Source organism: Varroa jacobsoni, unplaced genomic scaffold, assembly GCF_002532875.2.
Source record: "Varroa jacobsoni isolate VJ856 unplaced genomic scaffold, vjacob_1.0 contig04288, whole genome shotgun sequence".
Lineage (NCBI taxonomy): Eukaryota > Metazoa > Arthropoda > Arachnida > Mesostigmata > Varroidae > Varroa > Varroa jacobsoni.
The window spans coordinates 1-21,250 of NW_019215211.1; the positions used below are offsets into that span (position 1 = coordinate 1).

General features: G+C 39.5%; 2 protein-coding genes across 7 annotated transcripts; one reads left to right on the plus strand and one right to left on the minus strand.

The window, feature by feature from the left end:
• Nucleotides 1-240: 240 nt before the first annotated feature.
• Nucleotides 241-10,460, minus strand: LOC111273022 (uncharacterized). Of its 3 annotated transcripts, none has more exons than XM_022854721.2 (3): nucleotides 9,260-10,460; nucleotides 2,909-3,234; nucleotides 241-762 (listed from the first exon to the last, which is right to left on the minus strand). In XM_022854721.2, exons 1-3 carry the CDS (start codon nucleotides 9,267-9,269, stop codon nucleotides 451-453), a joined length of 648 nt encoding a protein of 215 aa, XP_022710456.1. In that variant the 5' UTR covers nucleotides 9,270-10,460; the 3' UTR covers nucleotides 241-450. The 3 variants fall into 3 exon arrangements, with proteins under 3 accessions (XP_022710456.1, XP_022710457.1, XP_086829597.1); XM_022854722.2 differs by lacking the exon at nucleotides 9,260-10,460 and adding an exon at nucleotides 8,518-9,234; XM_086973471.1 differs by lacking the exon at nucleotides 9,260-10,460 and adding an exon at nucleotides 8,085-8,505.
• Nucleotides 10,461-10,973: 513 nt separating this feature from the next.
• LOC111273021 (outer mitochondrial transmembrane helix translocase) lies at nucleotides 10,974-21,110 on the plus strand. 4 transcript variants are annotated; one of them, XM_022854715.1, is made up of 8 exons: nucleotides 10,974-11,273; nucleotides 11,698-11,885; nucleotides 15,569-15,788; nucleotides 17,248-17,362; nucleotides 17,681-17,866; nucleotides 18,220-18,367; nucleotides 18,595-18,746; nucleotides 19,143-21,110. In XM_022854715.1, exons 2-8 carry the CDS (start codon nucleotides 11,733-11,735, stop codon nucleotides 19,273-19,275), a joined length of 1,107 nt encoding a protein of 368 aa, XP_022710450.1. In that variant the 5' UTR covers nucleotides 10,974-11,273; nucleotides 11,698-11,732; the 3' UTR covers nucleotides 19,276-21,110. The 4 variants fall into 4 exon arrangements, with proteins under 4 accessions (XP_022710450.1, XP_022710449.1, XP_022710451.1 ...); XM_022854714.1 differs by having other exon boundaries at nucleotides 10,974-11,885; XM_022854716.2 differs by lacking the exons at nucleotides 10,974-11,273; nucleotides 11,698-11,885 and adding an exon at nucleotides 13,931-14,112.
• The last annotated feature ends 140 nt before the right edge of the window (nucleotides 21,111-21,250 follow it).

A 21,250-nucleotide genomic window follows, 5' to 3' on the forward strand; every position in this document is an offset into this window, starting at 1 on the left:
ATAGATAGATAAGACTTGCATGGATGGCGCTGTCTGACTGACAGTTATTTCAAATTTCGAATTGTACCGGCGCACGATGGTTGTTGCATCTTCCTAATGCCTCTTAAAAAGGTCCATCATTTAACATTACGGATTTCAATGCAGCACCACGATAGTTGTTCGGGTAATAGATACTATGTTTAAATTCACATGTGTATCCGTGTCTATGTGTGTGATGATAAACATTGATTTTCTCAAGCATTTTCCATTTGTATTGTTTGCTTACTTCGTATATTATTCCACCTGTGTTGCATTCTGCTTTTTCTCATTACTGACGTTTCAGTTTTCTTCTCTCCGTTTTAAAGTGAGTTCCGTCGATGGTTCTTCGTCTTTTCAACCTTCCTTTCTCGTAGCATAGTTTCTTTCATTATGACCCCCATCTCTGTTGTTTCTTCTTTCGTTTCATTCCATCTACTTATCGATGCTCTGCTGCTGAGACCCACCTTCGTAATGGGACTTGTTTTGTAGAAGGTAGTTTGCCACGAATTCGATAGGCGACGCGGGCCGCTCCTTGGCCAACTGCGATAACGCCTGCAGAAGTATGGGTACAACAGTCGTGTCAAGATACTGGCGTGTTGGTAATGATGAGAGGTCAGCTTCAGGGCGGGACTTCTTGCCCGCGGCAGGGGCTGTCGTGGCAACCTCCTTTGCTGGCTCAGGTTTGGCGGCAGCTGCAGCTGTTGTGGAGTCTGTCGCGGCTAAAGCAGGCGTAGTAATGGCAGCCTGCAACTCAGCAAGAAAGGCAAATAGTAATAATAATAAAAATAATAATAGAACCGTGCCACCCAACGTATGCCGCATACTACTAACAATGACATTGCCCTTAATCTTCCGCTAAATTATTACCGCTGTTCTCTGTTTTCTCTCGGCTTCTCTTCGGACGTACGAAGTAATAATATTGCATCTTGGCGGAACTAAATTTACAAGGTAAAGTATTCTCTGTTTGAGACCTAGTTGTCATCGCTTTGTTACCCTGAAAGTAAAAGCGCTTTCTACTTGAATCTTCTACATTTTGTGTCTTACTCTTTCACCCGCGTGTAAGATATCGTGCAATTTTTTCTCATTTTTTCTCCAGACTCTTCTACCGAAACTACCTCTCATTTGTCGTTTCCCTGCCGTTGAACGCCTAGTATTGTTTTGTAACTTTTCGGTTCTCTTCATTTCACCAGCACCCTTTTCGAGTTTCGATGCCCTATATCGTATATCGGCATCTCTTTGATGATATATAGACATAACGTACCCGTGCATGATCGCATAGATAATTCGGCATCGTAATTATATAAACAGTTTATTCATAGTATACGAACTAAACCCAAGCAGCCTCAGTAGCTACGTTCTCCAGCCTAGATTCCTAAACCGCCTGAAATAGATGTGTCGTATTTTTACTCGAGGTAACCACAGGCTTATTCTAATCGATGTAGATGGATGGGACGTTGCGTCATTTGTCCAGCTACAGGTTTGATCAGGTAAAGGTTCGCTCGGAAACAAATGAAAATGTCTTTCCGCCTGCCCTCGCGATGGTGCAGTAGAAACGCGTTTGCCTACTAAATATAAGAACATATGATAAGGTGGTCTAGATTGGTATCGAGCATAAACACATGGTTTGCTTTGCGCTGTGGAAAGGGGCCGTCAGCTGTCGTGTGAAGTGTAGCGCCAACACCGGACGTGAAACTCAAAATGTGTTTATAAACATTCAGAAAAAGCTGGCGTTTGACATACAAATCAGGAAGTTTTAATCATAGCTATGCTATCTCGTGTAAAATGATATGAGAAAGCGCATAACAAAAGTCGTATAGCGTTTCCAGAATGTTTTCCGATGTTGCTTTGAGCTATACGAACACTGTAACTGAGTTAACGTTTCGACCGGGCATCTACATCATCCTCTGACAAATGGGCCTCGTTGAGAGTTTTGTTGAAACTGGTCCCACAAAGTTGTATTGCCAATCTTATTCGACTACCTTGTTTATCGAGATGTTTGCTTTTCGCCGGTTTGTGTTCGAAAGCGACATTTCCAAAAAGTATCTAGCATTTACATTTAGATTTGTATTTGTATAGTTTGTAAATTTTGCTAGCGTACTTAGCAATTCGACTAACATGATTTTGTGTTAATCTAATTACTGTAACGTGTCTAGTACGATTACAAGTACTCGATGAAGTCTGCTGACATTTTAGGATCTTTTCCTAGTTTATTTGCTACGTGCGCAACAAAAACAGCTGAAGAAAGGAAGTTTACTACTACCCAATGGTTTGTGCGACTTTCGCTTTTTAACCCGAGGCCTAAAGTCAATACCTAAACGCAATTAACGTATAATAGGCGTCATTTCTGGGCTCAGTTTATTACAGTAATGTGGGCCTTCAGCCAGCTTTTCTAATTGCAGTAATACTCTTCACTAAATTTACACTCCTCCGTTCCTAACTTGGTTCTATTGATGGCATCGTCAAACTTATGAAATTTTTTCTAGCATTTCTATAGTAGAAGGGTACTCCAGAGCCTTAACTATCTTTGGAAGCACAGGAGCACCAACGTGCGCACAAGGTGGACTGAAACACCGCAAGGCATTCTTCGCACTCCATTTATGCAATTAGCTGTAGAAAAATCACTGTAGAAAGAATTATGTGCCAACCTATCACTAAAAAACCCCTGTAATGGTGAAACAGTAACGTGCCGATGTACTAAATTTAAAGGCAAAGGGTAATCTAGGTTTGGTACCTGGCGTAAACATATTTCGTTTCTTGCTGAAAGGGGGAGCCAGCCGTCTAAAGCAATGCTTGACTAAAGAAGTACTACCATACATAAGACTCAATAATTTTTTTTTGTCCCTGATTAGGTGATTTCTATTTTCAATATGTTCTTCGCATTACTACGTACCGGAGCAGTCGCTGCTGACGTTGCCAAATCGCTAGTTGTTGTTGTAGTTGTCGTAGTCGTTGTAGCCCCGGGGGTAGCCGTTGTCTCGGGTGTGGTCACAGCTTCACCGGTAGTGGGAGCTGTGGCGGCACCTACGTTAGCAGCAGCGGTCCCGGAGGTTATGTTGTTGTCGGATGTTGCTGACGTCGTTGTCTCAGCAACTCCGGATTCCTTTTTCTCTCCTCCCATTTCTTTCGCCGGAGTACCTGCTGCTCCTGAACTTGCCGTCGGTGTCGTCTGTTCAGTGTCAGTCTTCGGCTCAGTCACCGCCTGATCAACTTGCATCTCTATAAACCAAATTGATAAAATAGAAATGTTAAAGAATCAGTAAAAACCATGTGTCTGTAAATAGCTCCAAGCTTACTTATTTTGATTTATTTTTACATAAGTTGCCATTTTTGTCTTTAAAGGATTAGTTTTATAGAATATTGAACATCCGCAGCATTATTTAGTGATCATTATAGGCGCATATTCTGTATCGTTTTGTACATGGACAATTTACCAAACAGACGATGTCAGTAGACGTTATTATTACAACTGTCAATAAAAATTGCTATACCATATGAGTAAATTTATTTGTATTATATAACAATTGCGCAACAAAGTTGTACAGTATTAAAAGTAGTGATATGGATCAGTTTAAGCCGATGCTTGCATCCAGCCTTAATTCAGTCATGTTTCCAAACGTAATTCGAAAAGATCTTGACAATAACGATCGGGTCAAAAATTGCGTCTTTGGGCAAAAAAAGCTGCCCCGGGGTAAGCCGTGATCCGAAACACAAGCCAATATTCATGCGATGTTCCCGTGCAGAACACAAGTTTTTTTGTATTACTAAGTGGAATTATTTGACGTAATACTATGGAAGAGAATGAAAACCAAACGCCGATATAACCATAAGCATGTAATATAATTGGACTTAAAAAAATGAAATTCATTTTCTGTGACGCCGATAATACGCCGCTGCTCAGTTTGCAAAAACTTGGCCAAGAATTCTATTTCCTATTTCTAATCTTACATCATAGTCAGTTGATACATATCACCCACCAATAATCGGTGAAGTCAATCGAAGCCCTGTCAGATGTTCGATTGCTCAGTAGTAGAAACAGTACATAGACGAAGCTTTCTAATCCGTTATCCTGTGCGATGAAAGTACGACATGATTACGGTACGATAATTCACTATTACAGCTTGATAAGAAGGAAATGCCAGGAATCAATATGACGAATCGCTAAAAGGCTGTTTGCATGGTATTGAACAAAGTTGAGCACCAACTACAGTTAACGAAGGCTGCTTCGAGCTATGATCGCCCCCAAGCATCGGAATCGGCAATGGTAGTTAACCGTCGGTATAACAATTACTGTTGTTACTGATATTGCGAATACTATGTTCATGCATTAACTTGATTTAACTTGAGAGGTTTCCCTGCATTTAAAAATAAGCTAGGATGGTGTTATTATTTGGCAGATTCATTCTTTTCGTGAAAAACAAACGCAGGTTTACATTTTAGGAACAAACAATTATGTTCTTGTTCTCTATCGAATAAAACTATACATTTTACAAGAAATTCAAAAAAACTTTTTTTAGAAATTCAGGAAAACTTTTTGAAAAATTCGGAAAACTTTTTTTAGGCTTTTCTATATAGGTATCCACTACATAAAATACGATAATATAGCAGCGGTCATTGCGTTTTCTGTGTAAAAAATAATGTTAAGCTTGAGTTCATACTCATAAAAATCTGTTCACTAAGGAGGATTCGATGTTCCGATGTTCCGTCTTCTATTTTGATTCCTAATTAAAATTGATACTGCCTTGTTCCAGCTCTATTTACACACACATTGTGAGTGTGAGTCAATTACACGACAAGATAGCGGCCTTCGGCCTTCGCTTTCTGGGTTATTTGCGGAAGTGCTTGACAATTGGCTCGTTTCGTCTTTTTCTCTTATCCTCCGTCCGATTTTTACACTTGGCTCTATTTCTACAGTCCTGCTTCAAAAGACTGGCATCTTTCAGCACAAAAAAAACGTATGTCTATGTCCGGCTTCATATTTTTCTCCAAAATGCGTGGCGCACATGAGTCATCGGTGGCTGACGATACCTTGTACAAGACTCGCACACTTACGAAACCCAGATTTCTTTTTCCTCCCCACTCATCAATCTTTGCAAGAGGACAGGATGCTAGTGCTACTTAGATGACCAGTTTGTAACCCCATGCATCGTAAGTCCAGTAGGCAAGCAAGTTACCACTGGATCGTCACGGGAACTTTTCGTCTTGTCTAACAAGCATTAAAATGCCACAAAGATTGAATAATACTAGAAAATGTTTGCCATGTAAACATACCCGTCATCTGTATGCAAAGACACTCAAACTCCAATTTGCTACTGCAAACCAGACGTGGCCTTAGGGGGCTATAATTTACGGCTGTTGTTGGTTCATCCTAGGGATGGTCTGCGTTCTAACAACATGCAGTGAACCATTTATCTATTAGAAGAGTCATATTCTGTATTTTACTTCTTAACACATCCGTATTTCTTCTTTTCAATTCAGTTTAGGTAATCAACAAAACAAATAGGCCATTTGCAAAGGCATCACGCTTACTTGTTAAATCCCGAAAATCAGCGGAAAAACGCATATCAAGCGGCCACTCCGTTATAATATTAAAATACGAACGAGCCCGTGCGAAAGATGGATCGATAATAACAGGCCATAGAGAAATAATAGTATTAACAGAATTTCGGTTTTGTAGCGTTATTGGGTCGAGCAGGCTCAAGAGCTACCTACTTATTCACGTTTACAGAGACTAATTTACTCTGATGAGTTTAGCATAGACAGAGTTTGTCCGTTTAGTCAAGCAAGATTAACCAAATCGTCGAACCTGACACTCAAAGGGACAAGTCAGTGGCCATCATAGAAGCAGCGTTTGTGTTCGCGATAATCGAAATGTCATTGGCTCAGCTTGCAGCATTACGTCGTACGGTATACAATATACATAAGAGAAGAATTTGCTCTATAAGTATTTTCCTGCAAAAATCTCTCAGAATCTAAGATTACCACAGAATATGCATCATGGCTTGCATTAAAAATACGGTGACCCGTGATGAAAATATCAAGCTTTAACACGATTCTGATAGTTGTTTTCGTTTACTGCCAAAACAGTAAAGTCGTTGATTTTACTTATACCTATCAGTGTTCATCAGTGTGGCAGAGACACTTTGATCGCCAATTGGCAGGACCGCTTACATGTTTATTAGGCGACTGGTTCGCTCTCTACAATAAGCTCCCTCAAAACAAACAATTTTATATATCCGTACCTCACCATATTTATTAGTTTATATACAAATATAATCCGAATCAAGTGACGTCTAGATGAAAGCCCTGTGAATAATACAAGCTTAACCACCTTAGAACTATCATTGTTTTGTGCGTTGTCGTTAATTTTCGTCAAGTTTTCCCTAATGCGATTAAATGTAAGCAATTATAAAGTCTACTGCTCGCTGTAGATTAAATAAGAAGCAATGCGATTTTTGATTAAAGCGTTAAATTACGTAAAGTTCGAGTACGGAAAAGTGTATTTAAATTAGTCAAAGCCCGTAAATACCGAAGCATTAATAAATAACCACTATTGATTAACATATGTGTATGTTAGCAAAATTTTATTACCACTACAAACTTTCAAAGAATAACCACGTAGTTTATCTTTGTTAATCTTTACATTTTAACTAACTCATAATGTAATCAAAATACCGTGAGCATGATGGCTTTGTTGCCCGGGACGGTAAGAGTAAACGTTTAAACATACGGTCCGAACCGGTGGGTTAATCGCTTTATCAACCGAATCGCACCGGAGAGGAATGCCTTGGCACGACAGATCATAGTGACCTTAAACTCGCACTTTTGTTAACAGCCTAGCAGTCTTTTTTGTAATATGTACAAGTGAAAGAAACGCAACAAAAAACCGACATACTCCCGAAGCAAAGCAATCTCTATTAATTTGCACACTGCTAAACACGGCGAACATATCCGAGAAACAAATGTTATTACTAATGATTCCTTTAGCGATATATAGGACACGGTACGATCATTTGCAAAAAAAATAACGACCCGTAGAATTTGTACAAAGATTATATTCGTTCTCACTTATTGGTTATTGTCTACTGTCAATAATAAAAAGTAAAAAAAAAACTCGATCGTTTTTACCGCTATGGCTATTTAGACTTCTTTGTCCAAATGGTCAAATCACAAGGGCGACAAAGACAACAGAAAAACGGCTCCAAGAATCGAACTCTATTGTTTCTGATCTCCTACTTATAGATTACCCTGGCTGCAGGTTAAATGAAGACGTTATATCACACATTCTTTACAATTATATTAGAGAATAAAAATCTGATATTAGTGGAAATTTATGTACCTATAACCATATATAATTCGGCAAACGACAGCTATAGTTACATTTCGTTTTTGCATACGTGTTCTTTGCTATTTTATTTATACCACATATATTCGTACAACTGCATTGTATCCTTTGCCACCTTCAGAGCAAGTCAAAGACCAAATTGCAAGTTTTCAATATATTAACCGATCGATAATGATTGTTTCCGTTCAGATTACTATTGATATAATATGCTGATAACATATTGCTACCCTGTTTCTACAGCTGCGAAGCGCATCAGCTTGTCCACTAAAATTGGTAAGAAGCTTTTATGTATCTTCCCCATAAATTAACACTTCAGGCATATCACTTCAGCTATGGTGTTTTTCCATGACTCATACACCTATACGAAAGTTTACTCACAGTGTAGAATGAAATGAACATGCAGCTTTTATGTCTATAATTTCTATATAAGCTAAAATGCAATGAAAATCTACATTTTTTTATTTTCATTAATAAATGTTCATTAGCCGGTTCAAAATATATACTAAATTTGCTCAGCTTCTCTACTTAACCTCCAAATTAAGACATTCTTCGTTCAGCTTGGCCGTACAGCTTTTATGCCGTTGTTTTCCACATGGTCGCTGTGGGTTTTGAATCCGCCATATGTTTTATGACGTTTGCCCATTAAGCGCTCTTGTATACATTTTCAGTTTAGCCTACTCCGTAATAATTCGTCAAAACCTCTGTATAACGACTACTCACTCACCTTGCAAACAAACCATGAGATTACACTGATTGCGTGTATTCCCTGCTATGACAGCGGATTACAACTATTCATCCTGGTTAATGCGCCATTATTCTTCAAAAGCAGCCAATAATCAACCAACGGCAGCAGAAAGAAAGGGATGGAAGTAAACTCAACAACGAAACGAAGGAGTTTCCCGATTATATAATATATATGTCAAATAATGGCCGATAAGCCTGCCGTAACAAGACATATCGGCCAAGTTCGGGCTTTTCTTGCGGCGGCCGATATTTTTTACTCGAATGACAAATAATCTTGTGCTAAAATCATTTTCCCTTTGTAGATGGTTGCAAATGTTTTTTGTTTGTTTTGACTTCAATGGCATTCGAACATCCAATTTCATACCAGCCACCCAATGACAATAGCAGAGACACGTAATGAAAATCTAACTCACACAGTATCGACTAGTAATCGCCCCGTTGCACAAGAAGCTTCTGTTTGTATGCGTTACAACTCGCGTGTTCTTGTGTAGTACCACCAGTTCTAATCGGCGGGCAAAACTGCTTACAGTTCATCTGTACGCTACACCTCCATGATTACTGCTTAGCGGTGTAAGGCGCGAAGCAAGAGGGCCTTACTACACACATTTCGGCGCCTAATCTGCTGCTGCTGGTGCAGCCAAACAGATAGGCAATAACAGCCACCGCAACCGCAGTAGTTGACGAGCGTATCAACACATTTGGCTGTAAAAGACGAAACAGGCCACAGGCTGTACTAAGTACCTAGAACCTGTCGCGTTCTATAATGAGAACACACCGCAACGACTCCGATGTGCAGTCATCACGTATATACCCTGTCCGATTTCGCACAATACCAACTAATGCATAATATACGCCGTAGCTAGAAATCACTGTACCGTATTATGGAGACTGATTTTTTTTCGTCAGTATGTTTTCCATATGATAAGCATGTATTAGAAGAACGTTTATTATTGTTATCCGGCAGAAATCTGGTTTAGAGGCGCCAGCGGATGTAGGACCTACTTGCCGCCGTTCTTAAACAGCAGCGTACCTCAGCTATACTGGTTGGCCTTCCGCTTCTGGCAAATTAAAAATTTCAGCACTGTCGTTGCTTCAACCAGCCAAACGAGCAAAGCTTCGACGTTGGTCTCGGATCGACTACAAACACATGCTTACCCTCAGACATCGTTGGTTTCTTTGCGATGGTTTCCTGGACGAATCGATGGATGAACGCCGGCAGACGCTGAGCGTTTTGACAATCCTTGTTGAGTCTCTGTCTAGGTATCGATGTTTAAGTCTATCTGTGCTTTTCAAGTTGCGGCAGCGTCAACGGCGACAGCAATACCAGCAACAGTAGCGTCAGCAAAGGTACAACGAACACAGCGGCAATTCCGTGACGCTAGTAGACGGTCAACGCGAACTTGTTCCACCACAACACCTATCGAACTGGTACGGTAACACTACTAACTCGGGAATTCCTAACTCGAATTGCCGCCCGGCATTAGCACGAGTAACAATAGCAATAGGTAGCTATCAGGACATCACTATCTAGACCGCCGCAGACAATCGGATGGATGGACGAGTGAACGGTAAAGTACAGGGTCAGTCCTCTGCTATTCGCTTCAACGACTTAATGAGGCGGGTTACGTTTTAGCTGAGCTTAGCTAAACAGCGGTAACACACGCTCGGCGAGGGGTAACTCTGTGCGGAGTTAGCCAGCAGCAGGCGGGCAGACACCAGCCAACAAAACACACGAAAGCAGAACGCTTGCGGCAGCGACAGCACCAAGAGCAATACGACGACAACGAAAATGACGATGACGTGGGTCCCTGTGCGTGTGTTGATGGACTACACGTAGCGGGAAGATGGATGCATGGGGCGGGAAAATTTCAACTGGGTATTGGTTCTTCCCAGAGGAAGCTAGATGAATGGGTGCATAGTTGAGTAAACGATAGTGAACGAGTGAACTGAGAAACGATAAATTACATAAGAACGGGTAACGCGGGAGGGTTATTCAGGTCCATTGTATAGTATGAAAGAAAATGTAGAAAGTTGTAACGATAGCAATAAGAGCACTAGAGGACATGTGTATAAAAGTTCATGTTTTTGGACGTTGTTTTAAAAAAATTGTGAAAAAAAAACTAGTGAAATGGTCATACGGATTCGCTGCTGCTGAAAATTTTCTGTTATTTTCGACAATTTCGAGATTTTTGGAAAAATCAAAGAGCGAAAAATTAAAACTATTATAAACATTAAATTCTCAACTCAGAGAAAAAATACAGCTTCCGTAATCCTGTAGCATGGTAAAACACGGTACAGTTTTTCCTAATTCAGAATAAAATGTTCTGCCACTACAAATGCGAAGTTAAGCCGGACCGTTGCAATAAAATGTAGAAACGAAAGCTTTGTGGCCCTTCTTCTTTTGTATTTTGTCAATATTCGTCAAGTATTGTTCGGATATCAGATGTAGTAACAACCCATATGCATAAAAAGCACGTTAGATTTGTAATACCCTGCTAAACTCCATATTCTTGTCTCTCTCTCTCTCTCTCCATATTCATATCTAGTAATAAGTTTAGTGTCTGCAATGATCATTCCTCTATACAGGACCAGAAACTAACACAGGAATGAAATAAATAGTATACGAAATCCTCAATTGTCCTTTAAGGTTGTTCGCTCTTTCCGTGTTCAATTACCTAAATTATAATCTTTGGTAATTAGACTTGTTCTTCTACGTATTGATGCAACAGAATTCCCAATTCTAATTATACCGAAGTAATGTTGTATTGCAGACTACTGAATTCACTAGATGGATTCTGAAACCGCCCGTCCAAAACTCCGTCCTTTGTTCAAACAAAGATCATCACATCATCGAAACTCGTGGTGCATTTCTAACATAGAGATCCGCGCCACAGAGGAGACTTATCGAACTCTGTATTGCGTTGAACTATCGAACACCGTAACATTATTTGACTGTGTGTCTGTAAGTGTTTCTGTAGGAAAAGAACTGCTGATATACTTGGAGTAATTGTAGCAATTGAACAAAACGTGCGAGGAAACCACATTGACTATTTTTTCTGAATTTAGCCCCACGAAATTCGCTCGTCCTCCTGGCCAAAACTACATGCTCAATGGTGCTGCCGTTGTCTACGTAATAAGAGTACATCGCATCGCTAGTATTGTATAGAAGGTATTTAAGAGAGTTGGAACGTCTTCTACGGTCGGGGGCTGTGAGTGGTGGTTCCGCACCCTCGTACAGCCAAGTCCCTATACAGAGTATATCTACCACCTTTCCTGAAGCAATTAGATAAACGTGAGAATGATCATTATTCTAGTTGCCTCGCAAGAATTCTTGACGAACTAGAAAACAGCGGCGATTGAATTCGCAAGAAAAACTTACTGGTGTGGGCGCAACAGTGAAGTGTTCTACCTGACCGCTTATTGCCAGTGTTAGGCTCTGCAGTGAAGAATTAATTTATAAGTGCACCCTCTCCTAACAGGGAGGCAGCGTGAGGTCGAATTTCCGAACAATAAAAAGTATCGATAGCAAGAGAAGACCCAGTATACTAACGTTGTTAAATTCAATCATTCCCTTCTCATCGACGTCCTCCCAGTGAGTTCTCGGTGAGATTCAGACCAGCGCCGCGCAATGATGGGTGCTCATCGTGCTCTTTCGAGCGTCGAGGTGACGGGTCTTGTTTTACGGCTAACCCTCTTTGGTGCATTGACGTACTTTGGTATGAAATGGATGTTTGACGCGATTGATCCAACAAGAAAACAGAAAATTGAAGCACAGAAGCGGGTATGTAATTATAATAATAATTATTATTTGTTCGGGTTTCTGTGACGATCTCTTTTACAGATATTTAGTAATAATATTGCTAGCCAAAACATTACGGCTCAGTGATGATGACATTTGTTTTTACTTCATTAGCTATTCTGGCAAATATTATCTGCTCTGAACCAATGCTCGTAGTTACGATATGAAAACGATAACCTTTATAGGAATGGTATTATTGAAGTTCAATTTTTATTCAGTTGACTTAATCGAAAGAGAGTCGACGCACGCGCTTACAGCAATGTGAATGACGAACGCAGGTGGAAGGAGGGTGTCTGCGTGGTTGTCTGCCTATATGTTGTAGTGTATGTATCTCTAATCGTTGTTTGATGCCCTGTTAGTGGAAGTAGGACGATAGATTCATTTTAGTAGTGACGCTAACTATTAGCATGAGAGCCAGTCGCCATATGAACGCGCGCATTGTTAGTGTGGTGCTGTACTGAATGGTTCCAAAGACATTAAAAGAAAACAATGATTAACATCGAAATTTCAAAATTGAGGAAGAAAAAAGATAAGTCGCTAATTCACAATTAGCTTCAGCGTGCTGTTCGACAAGAGGACTACTAATAGGATCAAAGAGAATAAATTACTCCTACTGGCTACGGCTACGATCAGATCCTAACATTTACCCTTGTTTTTCTTTGAGGACCAATGTTCATTACGTTTTGTTTTTATTTCTCGACAGCAGGAACGGCAGGAGAAAAACTTTTGGTGTATATAATTCTAGATTTTGGGCCCGCTGGCTTGTCAAGGAGACTCAACTTGAAGATTAGGTCGCACTTTCAAATGCATGTTGATCCGCCCTATTCGAAGGTTAATTTTCGACTGAAGTAAGTTGAACTGATAAAGTTCTCGTGTGGCCTGTCGTATCAGTAGCAAGAGAACTTTATCGAAATCACCTCAGCTGTTTCGTCTCGTAATTTTTAGTTCGGTTCGAATGTTTACATCTCCGTGAACCTATGGAATTGGATGCTGGTTCGAAGACGATTGCAGCATTAACATTATTGCAGCATTATTTATTCGGGCTTTTTGGCTGTCTCTCTTCACGGACACTCACGAATTTGTCGCGTCGTCGAATTATCTATGCGTTGTTTCTAGTAACCCACTCACGACAGTGTATTTTCGATATTATTTGTATATGAGTGTGAGTGCTGGAATCGGAAGGCTTGAATTCGTTTTTTATTTTTGAAGTGATTCTCCAAAAATGGATTTAAATCGTCTGTTTTTTCTTAAAATCTCATTTTCTGGAGTACGTTGCGAGGACGGTAAAGCAATTATGTCTCAATTATCACTTTACTAATAAAAGTTTCTCAAGATCATTAGGATGACTTCGATGTGAGCTCCATTTTTTTTTATTCATGATAGGTCGTAGTTAATCATGGTTAATCAGTTGCAAGCAAACCGAAGTGATGGTGGTAATAAGGTCTTGAGGAAAGGACGGTGTTTTAATGATCGATAATTGGCAATAGAACTTAGTGTTTTGGGGAAGCCAGTGGTATTGGTAGGTTGTTGAAACTTAATATATGATGCGTACTTCTGTTTCTATTCATGTTAGTTCATGACTATTTTGCTGCGTGTGTAAATATATGGTTTTTTCGATCGCAAATCTGTATTTTTGTAGTTTTATCATTTATGACATCATAATACCAAGAAACCCGGCTCATGGAGGTATGGCGGGAAATTTTAAAATAGATAGGCAATAATGCGAGAAATTGAAAAATCCTTTTCGACGTAATATATAGATGTAAAATAAGTTAATGTCGCTTGATTTTATAACAAATCTCTTTGAGCAAATGATGACAACAGCTTTTCTAGTTAACAATATTAGATTTTATCAAGCCGGATCTTTTGAGTCATTAGTTTTTCGCCTTCCTTCTCTGTTGCTGTTGCTAATAATCGAAATAGCTTTTGCCACATCGTATGCGTGCGGTATCTCGAAAAGCGTTTGGATACACTCATTCTCTGCGTACGGGCTATTCTGGTGAGACGCACCTTCTGGCATATTGCCGAGTAGTCTAAATATAGTGCAGCAGCAGTTGGTGGACAACGCATTCAAATGACCAACATTTGGAAGGAAGGTGTTCAGAATCATCGCGGTTAGCCCCTTAACGTATCTAATATATGTCAAGTGCCGTGGTAAGGGGTGTATTTGATTGTAATGACAAACTCTCAGCCGTTGAGCGGATACGGTGTAAGACTACCGTGATGTCTTCACTGATTGCCTCTGGCTAGAGAGGTGTTTTTGTGTAGGGTTTTGGTAATATATGATTGTCGTCTGCTAAGATAGTTACTGTGCTGTGTCATGGTTGTACGTGAAAATTGTTACGGAATGCGGTGATTTCTAGCATCTTCTCTAGCCAGGACTAGATAGATATATAGTATTCGATGTTGAGTGGCTGTCCATCTGGTTGGCAGGTCGGTCTGTTTAAATCAAACGTGACTGTGATGCTGATAGCCGTAAAAACGATACGGATGCGAAGCAAAAACAAAGAATAGAAGGGCCGTTATAGTGCATTGTTTGTTCCGGGGAAATGGAGGGTACTAATATGTTTTGCAATAAAATTACGTATGTAATAGGGTAGTTAAAAGGTGATCGACGAACTTATATTCCTCATTGTATAGGGCTGTCTTTTAGGTAAATTAAAATAAAAATAAAAAAGTTAAAAAAAAATAGGTAAAACAGTCAGTAAGCTTGACTGGACAAACATTGAAAAAGTTGCTAAAGAAATTTGCTAATTTAAATAAAAGACTCGTCTGGCACGGCACTGATAAAAACGAACTCAGGAGAAAATGTCAGTTTTTTGACATTACGATATTCTTCAAATGAATTCCTTAAGATAGTTATTGTTGTTGTTAGGCAACGGTTAGATACTTCTAGAGTAAGGTGATTAGTAAGTGGGTAGTAAGCACACTAGTGAAGGTAATTATATGCACCAGTATATTGTTTTGTAAGACTTTGCTTCTCTAGTTGCGGCTTTTCAAGAGACGTTACGGTTTGCTCCACGCATATACGAGGATCTTAGCTACCGTAATACTGGATCTGGCCAATTCTTTATTTATAGATAGCTGATCTCTTCAGCAGAACTAAGGCAACAAGTTTTGTTTTACATCTGCCAAGGTCTATTTTGTTATGTCCACTGACATCTTGCTTAATTCGTATGTAAGCTAATATAAGCTAGGTAAATTTTACTGTGTAAGAGTTGTCGCTAGCCTTATTAAAAATTAATATATAGTTATATATTTGAGATCCCGGCTTCATTTGGTTACACACAGTAACCAAGTGCACAAAAAAAGTGGTTTTAATAAAAAAAAATTTGAGAGTCACTACGGCATAAAAATGTTGTGGCGTCATCAGTAGCATTTAAGTTGGAACTAACTTCGGCAAATGCTATAACTACTTGTAACAAATATTGTCTTTCTTTTATATCTATTTGATAAAATGCCTATAATGCTAGCTATAAAAAAAGTACTTAGACTCAAAATAAGTGTTGCACTTGAAAACTAACTGTAAACAGTAGATTAAGCACGTAACTGACCGCCCGATGAAAAATAATGTGAACTAAAATTCCCTTTACAATAAGAATATAGATAGCATACGTTTATTAATTAGTTCGTGTCATTCTGCTGTGTACTGTTTGCATCTACAGGCCGAGCGAATATTGTCTAGAATTGGAGTCAAGAACGTATCGTTGACGGAATACGAGTTGTCGATTGCTGCACAGCTCGTTGACCCGCGTAACATAGCAATTAATTGGGACTCAATTGCTGGACTCGATGACATCGTTCAGGAAATACGTGAAACTGTTATTTTACCGATCCAGAAGAAAGAGCTGTTTGCTGGGAGTAACTTAATCGAACCTCCGAAAGGTAGAAAGTTGATATTTGAATAGAATGAATCGTTGAGTGTACATTCGGGTGTCACCATATTGCCAGTAATACCGTTCTTTTGTGACTGTAAAAAGGTATGCTAGAAAAACAGAGCAAAATATGAATTTAATCGACGAGATTAAGAAACGCAGTAGCCGTTTAGAAATTACGAAAAACTGGTATTAGCCGCTTAGTTGAAAATCTGACATGGATTTAACTCAGCAATTTTATTAAAAAAAAAGGGTAGAACTGAACCTAGGTAAACGCTATTTTTAAGTTTCGCAAATAGCTTAGTTCTAAGGCTTTGTAGCGTGCTTATACCTACGCTATTTTTTCAGTACAAGCCCCTTTGTATCTTTGTCCCAAACGAATATCCCATGTAGATCGCATTCGGTATTGCATGACGGGGTTGCTTTGTTCGATAGTAGGGGTCGCACAAGTCTCTTATGCTACTGGCACGTGGTGAATATATCTGATATGTCACATTACGCACTCGATTAAACACTAATAATAATAATCGGATTATACATGTAGATACTATGTAAAGCCTAGGTTTGCAAGCTTGGCCGATTTAACGGACTTTTTTTTTAACGGAGAGCACATTCTGGACTGCTACGTGAACAAGTGTGTTCAATGTATGTTTCATGATTCAACTACTAGGTTATAGTTATCATCGGTATCGGCGGTACCTTTATAATAATTAACTTTTTAATTCTTGGAAAAACAAAAAAATGCGATCAATGGCATAACATGCACGGTAAAGTCCGTGGGTAATGCTTTCGTAAGAAATAAACTTTGAGTACCATTATATGCCAGTGATCAATCAGTCGTGCAAATGCCTATAAAAATATATTTACTTCTTTAAGTTGTATATATATATGAGTTCTATATCCTTTGTTTTTTTTTATGAAATAGATCTAAAAGCATGTAGATTTAAGAGGCTCGAAAGTCAATCAAATATGCTTTAAAATCCATTCATAAATACCTGTATTTTCATATAGAAATTAGCAACCGTTCTCATGAAGTAGATATTAGACCGTCTCGAAAGGTTCTAACGGTCAAATTTTTGGCACTTTTTGTGGCTTCTAGCACCCATTAAACATTTTGATCGTTTTAGTCCTTGTATCCTTGAAATTTTTGGCCTGCTATCAACCCAATATTCATTTCCGCTAGAAGGTTTTGCATACAACATATTTCAGCGACACTTTAACTAGTTTACAGAAAAAGGTATACACAGCTTGAATGACTATAACTGATATTCAAATTGTAAAAGAAGTTGCATAAAATGTATAATTTTTGCTCTTACCCTAAGTGCTCGAAATTAGTATCGTTCTGATCATTACACTTTTCATAATACGCTGCTGTAATAATTAATTGCGGGTTAAAAAGGAAATAACCAACATGAGCAATTCTAATAAATTTCAGTATACTATCTGAACTTTTTGGTTACTAATTTCAGGAGTGCTCCTTCACGGCCCACCAGGATGCGGCAAGACGATGATCGCTAAGGCGACCGCTAAAGAGGCTGGGGCGAGGTTCATCAACCTTGAGGTGGCCAATCTTACCGACAAATGGTACGCAGTTACATAAACTCAGACGAACTAGGTTGCTGAGGTATTCATTTGACCTTAATCAGCCACCTAATCGATCGAAGAACACTTTCGAGGCATATTGAGTCTTTATCATTTTGTAAATTGTGTCTATAATTGTTGAATTGAAAATGGATGAAGTACAATAAAATACGCTATGTTAAAGAATCACGCAAAGAACCTGTCATGAAGAATATATGTACCCAACCGAATCGCCAGCAAGCCACCTCCGCTATTGCATTGTTCGCTGCTTCCTTATTCATATTATCTTAGCCGTTCGTCATTCTCTTCCGTTGGTTGCAGGTATGGCGAATCCCAGAAACTCGCAGCAGCCGTCTTCACACTTGCGGTCAAAATTCAACCTTGTATTATATTTATTGACGAAATCGATTCGTTCTTACGGTCAAGAGAATCTCACGATCATGAGGCCACGGCGATGATGAAGGCGCAGTTTATGACTCTTTGGGATGGCCTAATTACGGACAGCAAGTGCGTATAGCAGATATGATGTTTTGATTTTATACGATGACCACTGTTTCAAATGCTTTGTTTGGTTTTATTATACTGTAGAAGTCTTCTTGCAATTTGCTTTGAGGTATTGTGATCTCTGCCTTAGGCTGCAAACTCAAAGCTTATGAATTACTAGCTCAGCGATAGTCACTGTTTGAAAGGGCTCACATAGGATATCGCAAAGCACCTAGGAATAATTCTCAGGCCGGGTTATAATCTGTAGGTCAGATATATTTTTTCAAAGGCGCGTTGCATTATGAAATACATATGTCTTCAATACCAACGCCAGTTGCTTCATTTTTTTGCTACCTCTTTTTTTGGTTCCCTTGCAGATGCTTCGTCCTGGTTATGGGAGCAACAAATCGTCCTCAAGATGTAGACCGAGCTATCCTTCGCCGAATGCCGGCCATGTTTCATGTGGGTCAACCGAATGTCAAGCAACGCACTAATATACTCGAGCTGATCCTTAATGGTGAACCGGTGAGCTTATTTGTGACGCGATAATCGATATCCATATTCAGAAATAATCTTGTTGGGTTCCCGATATATCAGAATAATCAGAAGATTGCTTATCTTGTCTTTGTCTTGTATAACTGTTTAATCACAAGATTTCAGGTGCATTCGCTTGTATTGAGCCTGATCATCTAAATCAGCTTACCTGCCATTTTAAAAGCCTTATTTCGTCCATCATTTTTGTTGCATTTCAGCTGTCCGAAGAAGTGGACGTAAAGTCTCTTGCAAAGCTAACAGAAGGCTTTTCCGGCTCTGATCTTAAAGAATTGTGCAGAGGTGCTGCCTTGAATCGAGTCCGGTACCTGATGAACGGTTCGACTCCAGTTACAAATGACAAGGTCAATGGGTGAGTTGGATACTATTCAGCTACGCAAGTAGCTAAAATAAGAAAATGGTGGAAGGGCGCATTTAAACGCAGGGTACTGAATTAGATTTCACAAGAAGCAAGCACAGTGGCAATAATCATGCAATTTAGTTTGAAGGCATATGGTAAGTTCGGAGAGGCAATTTTTCTATTTTTCGTTACACTAACGCAAATCGAAGCATAAATTTCAACAGCAAGATTTAAATGCCTTTTTTATTTCGTTTACGATACGTTTACGTTTTATGATATCTATGATAACCTGTTTTATGGAAAGTATTGCGGGCTAGCTACGTAACTTCAATGTTTGTTTCATTCCAACCTAACAATCCTGTTTTATTCAAAAAAATAATTTTTTTCTTTCCGTTTACGTACTCGCAGCGGTAGCGATGATGAGATGTATCATGACGCCTTGCCTCCGATCACACTGGAGAACTTCATGAACGCGTTGAGGAAAATGCGTGGCGCGCGTGTGCACACCGATATGCCGATTATGAACTTTGGAACGATGTAAAGCAATAATTGGAGACGAACAGGATGGCAGCAGTTGCGTTTCGCTCCGGTTCGAACGCTTCTCCGTTAGAGTTTAGCGATTACAACTCTAACAGCAACAATAACACATTTCTGCAGGACATCGATTGTATTTCAATAGCCCTGACCTTCAGAAAAATATCATAGGAGCGAATTTTCTCTCCTCGAAATCTACATGAGAGCAGGTAACTGCCACCGAAATTGGCAGCACAAACGAGATGTCATAGAACGAATATCCTGCGGACCTGGCTAATAGTGATTCATGGTTTAGTGCAAGCGGTGCGTAAACACAAGAACTCCAGACAGCTTTTGCGACGAAACAACCGAGAGGCATGACAGTGCATACAGATTACAAAAATGGTGATAAAATGGAATGAAGCTAATGGACGGAAACTCCGTATATACAATTTACAGTTTTGGATTTAGCTAATAATATTTACTATATTACCAAAAGTCTATGTGTGTGTGTGTGTGTGTGTGAGTGAGTGTGCGTGTGTGTGTGTGTATTTGTGTGTGTACCTACGTAACGCGAGCCACTGTAGAGCTAGTCGTGTTCCTATAGGCTGCCAATAAGTAGAGGTGGCGTTTGCCGAGCAAAGAGTGCAAAAGCTATTGAAGACAATTTAATTCGCTTTTGCCTTTACACCCGTGAAAAGCCGTTAACCAGGTAACGAGAAGCAATAAACGACGTCCGCTTGTAAATCTAGTTCATAATAATAATAATAACGATTATAGACTAATCTTGATCAAAAACGATTTCTGGATAGATGAGAAGACAAGCAGTGTGATCATCGCTTTTGTGACTGTTTTATTTCTCCGAGAGTTGATCGTCGTCCTTAACTATAGCTTAACAACAATAATTTATAAGAACATCATTGGTACTGCCTACATAAAAAAATCGTCACAACTTTGTTCACGAAGCAGCGCAGCGTGGTACCGGAAGAGGCGTAAACAAAGCCATTGCACATCGGAAATTATCGGGGTGGCCACATAACAGGTTTGTCGCTTGAGACGCGCACCTTTTCTGATTTCAGCGTCGGAAACCGCAGGGCAGAATAAGGTAGACATCGCAAAGGCAGGACTGTGGTCGCTGTGCGTTACTGTAAATAATAAGTAACTAATACCAGTCCAAATAGTGTCGAATAACATGAGAGACATTCAAGCGGTATGAATGTTTGACAGCAACTGTTGGAGCTAGTTAATCGGTCACAGCGTTACCAATATAGATCAGGAACTGATGGTGAACAAAGTGAGTGGCAAAATTCGCAAAAGGTTGAGATAGGTAAGGTAAACGGAAGATATATGTATGGTCTAAAAAAGAAGTGTACAGTTTGCGTATGTGAACTAACATAGGCCTTGATGTCGTGTTGGTGGTCAGTGACCCAAAAAATCCATTGTGTACACCGAGAGAGGGGGGCAGTAGTAATTGTGGTGTTAAAAAGAGAAAAACGTGAAACTAAAGATACAAAAAAATGATGATGAAGGGAGACGACGCAGCGCTCGTACGCTATCAGCTTAATAAAGCAACAACAACGATGTTGCTTATGACATTTCATGAAAAAATGGTAACCAGCAGATTTTGAGGATGAAGATTATTGCAGATATTGCAGAGCCTACGTCGTAATGGCAGGGATCCGCAGAGCGAACAAATGGGTTTGAAGAAGTGACGTGCAACGGTAGCATTAAGAAGACAACAATATATATGTATGTGTGTATGTGTAGCGTATAGTCGATGTAGGTATTTTGTCGACGCTGTTGTGATAGTGATGATGAATTAGCACATAACAGTGGTGATGCTAAGTTAATGGAAATTCCTAATTACGTGAGTGAATTTAGAACAAATGCTGTGGTGCGAATGAAAGATTAGATAGTGTTAATATGGTGGGATTCTGTAGAAGATTGGGCACTTTTTTCAGAAATAGAGGTGAAAATGTTAGTAGGTTGGTGGAAAGATATAT